The sequence below is a fragment of the Prunus persica genome, chromosome G4 (assembly GCF_000346465.2).
Source record: "Prunus persica cultivar Lovell chromosome G4, Prunus_persica_NCBIv2, whole genome shotgun sequence".
Taxonomy (NCBI): Eukaryota; Viridiplantae; Streptophyta; class Magnoliopsida; order Rosales; family Rosaceae; genus Prunus; species Prunus persica.
In genome coordinates, this window is record NC_034012.1 from 18,567,931 (window position 1) to 18,575,416 (window position 7,486).

The 7,486-nt window shown below is 38.6% G+C and overlaps 1 protein-coding gene across 1 annotated transcript; it reads right to left on the minus strand.

The window, feature by feature from the left end:
• LOC18780050 (mitochondrial fission 1 protein A) lies at positions 1,111 to 4,160 on the minus strand. The gene is made up of 5 exons (XM_007212103.2): positions 3,971 to 4,160; positions 2,356 to 2,494; positions 2,013 to 2,143; positions 1,587 to 1,650; positions 1,111 to 1,427 (listed from the first exon to the last, which is right to left on the minus strand). Exons 1-5 carry the CDS (start codon positions 4,061 to 4,063, stop codon positions 1,342 to 1,344), a joined length of 513 nt encoding a protein of 170 aa, XP_007212165.1. The 5' UTR covers positions 4,064 to 4,160; the 3' UTR covers positions 1,111 to 1,341.

Here is a 7,486-nt window from a genome sequence, read left to right on the forward strand (position 1 = left end):
GATTCCTTATTTGATAGAATCAATAAGAAAATCTTTAAATCGAGAACTGAAAAAAAATATGAAATTCAATGTAATAGATTTAAATTGTAAATGCTACCTAACTAAATAGGTAATATTTCCAAAATTCCATTATAATGACAATTTAATTAGAGAAAAAAGCCGAACCTGCGATACATATACCACCATGGCCACCGGTGTCCTTGATCGCTACTTACCATCGGAACTACTATTTCCAATGAAACAATTTTAAAATTATAGTGGTATGTTTTGGAGATTCCAAATTCTTACATCATTCGTTTTTTTAGCAAATAAAATATATTTTCAAGATAAGGAAAATGACACATTGTGATGCATTTGTTTAATTTTATATAGTTAACTCATTAAGAATAGCAAGCATGAAATTTTTTGGGTGTAACAATCATATGACCACATGGTGTTACAAATTCTTGTATTATAATACTAGTGGATCATAGAATAGACATTTTATGGTCCATAAGGTTGATAATATTAGTCTAACAAGAATTTGGGTAGCTATATTATGTGATATTGAATTTTACTTTAGACCGTTTCAGTAATGATGAGAGTACCATTTAAGAATTCTATGTAATTTTCAATTTCTTCATTCAAACGAAGGGTAACGGAATTTTGGATAGAATTAATGTTAAGTGACAAATCAAGAATTTTCAATAATTGAAGCCAACAACATCATAGTTGTTTGTGCGTGAATAAGAAATTCCCCTTAATTTAGACTCACTTGTACTAAAAAATAATTGAGATGACATCTCTCTTAATTTTTTTTAAAGATAAAAATTTGAAATTTGTTTATATAGACTACATTTCTTAAATTTTCCCTTATTTGTGTGGTTATATCAGTCATCTCCACCATTCTTCATTCAGCGCCCTCCATTGCCGACCAACAGCCCCTCCATCACCACAATATCTCGCAACCCAAGTAAACATTTACCAGCATAAAAGATCAATCCCAAATAAATATTAGAGTATGCAAAAATGGTCCCGCTGCAGATGCAAATTCATGGCATGCAAACTTTTGGGCTGCGGTTGCCCCAAAAAGGTGAGAGAACAAAACGATAAAAAGGATTTCATCGCAAGTTGAGCACACTTCAACAAGTTATAATTCCTGTAAGGTTTCCCAGGAGAAATAAAGCAAGGAAAATCCATCTCTATTGACTTTTCTTCATGATATAAGGTTTTCCAAACTGGTTTGTTTAAGCTGCTAAAAGTTGTATAGTTTTGCATCTAAAATTTATATGAACAGGGAACAGAACGGACAGGCAAGAGGATTCATGGGTCGAGCATATAGGAGAATTAAGACGGGTCGGGTCACTTCTTGCGAGCCACAGCTGCTGCAATTCCACCAGCAATGAGTCCAACAGCAGTTGCGGCAATACCTATGCCAATCGCACCATCTACATTCAAACCAAAGGGGATGAATTGTCAGTTGCCGAGTTACACAAATATTATATATATATATATATATATATATATATAGAGAGAGAGAGAGAGAGAGAGAGAGAGAGAGAGAGAGAGAGAGAGAGAGAGAGAGAGGAACAATGATTGATTTCTACCTCTTTTGATCTTGTCTTCATTCATTTTCTTAAGGGTCAGTGCCTGCCTCCAATCAGGTGCAATCTACAAAAGAACCATATCGTTGTAATGTTACAAACAAGTTCAAGGAAAAAGAAACAAAGAAAAAAAAACAAACATATCTCATTGGCTGCACATATATTATATAATGAGATCGACATTTGTAAAGCAATCTGCACTACTATATAGAAAAAAAGGTTCTTGATTCACATCTTTTTCAACATCATTATAACTGGGTGTTTTCCACCCATAACTCCTGAGAAACTGCTCTAAATCTCCACCAAGTTTGAACTATGCATGCTTTCAAAAATAGGGCAACCACACATGCAGAGAATTTCAAAGTGTGCATGGCCATGCATTAAGCTTTGGTACATTTGCATAATCCAATCCCTAAAATAAAATCATACCATCAAACACTGTTCCACAAGTTCCCTACTCCTAGAATGGTCACCACTTCTGTAATACCCAACAGCAAGAAGATACAGCTTCTCTCTCAACTGCAGAGGGCTGGCATTAGCATTAGCTTCAGCCACAGAGGCTGCAAATTACAAATATATCAAGTCAGAAAAAGGCACAAAAAATCAATAAATTGAACAGCATGAAGGTGGTGCACTGCGTAACGGTCAAAAGAGACCTGGCAAGCTGACTACCTTATCTAAGAAGCCCTAACGAAAAAGTGTGTGGGTGTGTGGGTGTGCGGGTGTGTGGGTGTGTGAGAGAGAAACAGAGACAGAGACGGAGACGAAGAACCTTCAAGCATTGCTATCCCACGTTGCACATCTTCTGGTTGTCTTGAATGAACAAGAGCCCATGATAATCGCATGATACATTCTTTAAAAAATTCATCAGAGGAACCTTTCTGAGCATCAGAAACCTCCCTTTCACAACCCTGTCATAACATGCATTCAGAAACATGAAAACATCGGATGAGTGTGGCATGCAACATGATCACTCCTGCCAAACACTCATCAATAAATTCTTGCAGTCCTTAAAATGCATTTACATTAGAATGCTAAAAAATTACTAGTCATTTATTTCCACATCTTTTGGGATTAGGACTCTGTTTCTTTCTTTTTTTTTTCCCCTTTTTTTTAATACCCACAAATGCACCAATCCATTGTGCGGACACAGATTTGAAACTGGGGCCCCTGACCAAACCCTACAATCTTTGGGCTGCAGGAAAGACTAGGAAATAGCTAGGTAGATCCTTTTGGGAGTTTCAAACGGACCACATGGGAGCAAACCATGTGCCTGACCATTACAGCTGACACCACGTTGCTGATTAGGACTCTGTTATGAACCAGCCAATATTAGAGCTGTGTAAGAATTTAATCTTTAAAACCGTAAGATCCCACCATGGTTCCAAATCATGAGGTACCACTTTTACCTTGGTGAGGTGGTAGCCATGTTCCCTAGTAGGTTCACACATCTACTAGTATTCAATGACTAAGCACTATTCTACCAAGGCATTATACTCCAACCTCTAGATAGCCCTTATGGAACTCCAACCCCAGTAATGCGGGTTGGCTCTCATAGATCGTTAAGAACTAGTTACTACTCCTCATAAGTTCGAGGAGTTAAGGAGTAGAAGATGTAGTTACTTACGCATTAGAGTCGTAACAAGATCCACATTCTTTACCTTACTCATCACGATATGTAAAGCACTTGATTGTTTTCACTTGTAGTAAATTAAACTGAAATTATCACGCGAGCTACAACCACATTGCAGTTTCTAGTAAAAAGCAACATGATTTTTTTTTATTGAAAAAATAATAATAATAATAATTGGGAAGAATAAAACAAAAGGGAATACATCAGTGCATCATAATATAGACAAAACACTCTGATCTGGATAGATTGTAAGGTTGGTTATTACTTCTTAAGAACGTCTACACTTTCTACCAATGACATGCATATTGTTTTTGTAAAAGCTGTTTCAAACCCGAAATTGCAAAGGAGCTGCTGAAATCGAAACTCTAACAAATGGAGTATCCGCAACGATGATTTAATGGGGGATTCAATTTTACATTCATCTGATTTAATCCCCACATCGTTATTATTATTATCCATTAAATAATTCAACGAAATAACCAAATAATTGCAATTAGAGAAGTTCAAATCTTGAGAAAATGATAACCATGGTCCATTATAAGACGGATTTATACATACAAGCAAGCTAACAACAAAACCTTGACAAGAAAAGTCTTTTAATTTACCCTAGAAAATCAAATAATCGAATTAATTCTGTCGAAAGTTAATTAGCTCTTAAAACCATAAGCTGCAAACCAATTTCACATGTATGCCAAAATTTTAAGCAATAAATAATAACAAATAAGTTTAGAAAAATGCTAGGAAAAGTGCTTACAGCGATGACGTCGCGGTCGCACCATGGGATCTGATCGCCACCGGAGAAGAAGTTGCCAACCGACTCGAAGAATTTCCCAACATCCGCTGCCATTCTCGTTTGCTTTGTGTGTTTTGGGGTTTTTGCTTCACGGTTCAGATAGACGAGTAAAAGCCCAAATTGAGCCTCTTTCCTCTGTCGCTTTCTTTTGGGAGGGATTTTGTTTGATATATAAAGATATTTTTTTAATAAATTACTTCAGTGCTAAGTCTTGTTTGGTCTCTCGACCGAAAAAACATATTTAATTCTTGGGTGATTTTATTGGCACCTTAAAATTTGCTCACCTCACATTCTCTTTACACCCCAATGAATTTTAGTAAAATTTAAAATTACTCACTACACCCCATTTTTCTTCCTAAATTGCCCTCATGAACCTCATTCCTTAACTTACCTGTGTAATTCCCACTGAAATCGTTACCTTGTTTTAATGGTAGTCCATCAAATTTATTTTCGTTTTTCAGTGGCTGTCCACCAAATGTGTTTTCGTTTTTTAGTGGTAGTCCACCGAATCTATTTCAGTTTTATAATGGTAGTCCACCGAATTTGTTTACGTTTTCCAGTGGTAGTCTACTAAATTCGTTTCTTGTTTTAGTGATCATCTACCGAATTCGTTATTGAGTTTGTACTTAATATTGTTTTTAAGATATGAAGAGGACTCGCAGAAGTACTACTGAGGCTTCATCATCTCGACCTAATAGACAACGTCCCACAGCCTCAACGAGGAGACATAAAACGCCGAGGTTAGCCCCTCAAGAGGACCAGCCCCAGCATGGTCCCCTAGACCACTTTAAGGATACTACAAAGGTTGAAGATGTAGCTACTACTCATGATAGTAATGTTGAGGTAAATGTCGAGCCTACTGAGCCATTTTGAGTAGGTCTCATTGATCCATCTTTACTTACAAGTTTTAAAACTCACATAGCAGCTGCAATTTGGAATAATCAGGTAAGTCGTTTTACTGTAACAATAGAAAGCAGAATATAAGTCTGGTTCATGATAATTAACCTAAATATTTTTTTTTGTATTTGACTAGGAATCCCTTAGGTGCATGTCGAAGACATCTACCCTTCGTGAGTGGAATTGGTGGGCTAATCCAAATAATAGTATATTCAAAGGGTACATTCAGAGGTTTGGATTAGAGCAACTTATTAGGTGTTCTTAACGGAATGCAGATAAGATTGTTATATCTACCTTCGTTGAGAGGTGGCATCCCGAAATGAACATCTTTCACATGCCTTTTGATGAGATGACCATCACATTGGATGATGTGTCATCTATTTTAAGGGCGTCACCTTGTTTTTGTTCCTTCAATAGGAGTAAGGTCAAAATAGCTTACATTAAATTTGTGGTCAACAATAAGTTACTGAAAAAATAAATATATTTCAGTTTGTTGCCACTGAATTGTAGGTGAAAATTCGATAATACACCACCGAATACCGTTCCATGTTACGATGGATCTCCACCGCATCTTAAGTTAACGACTGGTCAAACACAACCGAAATAGGTGCACTGTTTCGATGGCATCCTACCGAATTTACCTATCACGTTCAATACCGATGTGCTAAATGCAATTAACAACCATCATGAAATCCTAAACTTAAAAAACGCCAAAAAATAAACTCATACATCATTCGAAGCCTCTCTTACTTCAGTCTCACCCTTCATGAATAAATACAAGATATTGTGTCACCAATATAAGTGTATAAACCTCATTAGGGTTGTAGGAACATGATGGTTTGAGAAAAAAGTCTAACTAAGGTTGTAGAAACATATGTGGGGTGTAGTGAGCAAATTTAACTTTTATTTAAAATGTTTGTTTATCCTTAATGGTAATTATGGGTAAAATAGATTATTCATGTTTTAAATTAGTATGGGGTGCAAAGAGAAAATAATGGGGTGCCAATAAAATCACCCTTAATTTTTTCTCTCCCTGCTTTTCTTTTAATGCAATCCATAGTTTTTTATTTTTGTTTGTCACACACTATCAAAGTGTCATGAAAAGGGGTTTCACCGCACACCTACTACTAAAATATTGTTGCCCCTAAAACTAAACAGATAGAGAGAGAGGAAACTTACAGGTGGTGTGATGATTAGGCATGGTGGACCCTTGATGTGAGCATTCGATACCTTGAGGTATGATGCTTCGTTCCGGGTAAGAAAAGAAATAATGGATGAGGTCGAGAGTACCGATGTAGTACCAGCCCAAGACCCTCTGATGGCAAAGTTATTTCGGGAGAATTCTCTGTTTTAAGCTCGTATTTATAGCGTAAATCAAGCTGAGTGATCTTACCCTTTGTCTAGGGCAAAGGGTCTTTTTATAGAGAGCATTTGGGATGCTCTTAGAACTTAGTTTCTATGTGGGACTTGTGAGAGTGTCCTCTGAGGTCGACACAAGTTCACAAAATATCAGTGGGGGCTTTTCGAGATCCTTTTGTACAATCGGCATGGAGTGCCGATCGTTACGTCTTAGGAGCTTGTGGGAGCGTAAGCCGATCAGCGGGTGACGAGAGTGTCTTGTGATGAATCGGTCACCCATGCCGATTCATACCTTTGATCGATCTGTCGGTGAGCCAGAATGTCTCCGTACTCTTTCCACGTGTCATGAAGTGAGTGGTAGGGTCAGCTACAGTACAAACAGAAGTCCCCCAAGTTTCCGATTGAGAAGGGACTTCTTGATTGGGGACTTGTCTTTGATTTTTGGCATTTTGACCGGGACATGAGCGTCCTCGCGTAATCTGCCGATGGTAGTCATGGAGTCCCCCAAGTCATCGAGCAAGGGGGAGCCTGGAAGATTGGAAGGGAACGGTAACAAGAGCCGAAGGCGTGGAAGCTTTGAGAAAAACTCAACCATTGTGCGCCTACTGGTCGGCTTAAGAGGTAAGTGAAAAAGTTGACCCATGGGTGGCTGCCGTTCGACATAAGAGGTGAGTGAGAACCCAACCAATGTGCGCCTGCCATTCGGCATGAGAAATGAGTGAGAACTTAACCAATGTGCGCCTACCGTTCGGCACGATAAGTGAGTGAGAACTCAACCATTGTGCGCCTGCCATTCAGCACGAGAAGTGAGTGAGAACTCAACCAATATGCGTCTGCCGTTCCGCATGAAAAGTGAGTGAGAACTCAACCATTGTGCTTCTGCCGTTCGGCCTAAGAAGTGAGTGAGAACTCAACCAATGTGCGCCTGCCGTTTATGGGTGAAGTTGCGCTGTAAAAAGTCTAAGAATTTTGAAGCGCTTGCTCAAGTGGGATGCGATGACTCTTAGGCTTCCCTGTGCATGTGTGACACGTGTCGGGAGGGCTGCGAAGAGTTGCGTCGTTTCGTTTCCCGATGCTAGGTCGTCCTATAAATGGACCGAAGCGACAGTTGGAGGAGTACTTGATATTTTGAGAGCAACCAGAGCTTGTGAGAGGCGATTTCTGGCGAGTGCATTGCAGCAGCGTAGGCGATTTTCAGCGAGGTTTTCAAGGCGGAGGCCA

Excerpts from the sequence above, each read along its gene's own strand:
- LOC18780050 (XM_007212103.2), bottom strand. The coding sequence starts at position 4,063 with ATGGCAGCGGATGTTGGGAAATTCTTCGAGTCGGTTGGCAACTTCTTC. Across the intron at positions 2,144-2,355 it reads TGGGATAGCAATGCTTGAAG|CCTCTGTGGCTGAAGCTAAT; the intron begins GTTCTTCGTCTC and ends TGTAATTTGCAG. Across the intron at positions 1,651-2,012 it reads TTGTGGAACAGTGTTTGATG|ATTGCACCTGATTGGAGGCA; the intron begins GTATGATTTTAT and ends GTTCTTTTGTAG.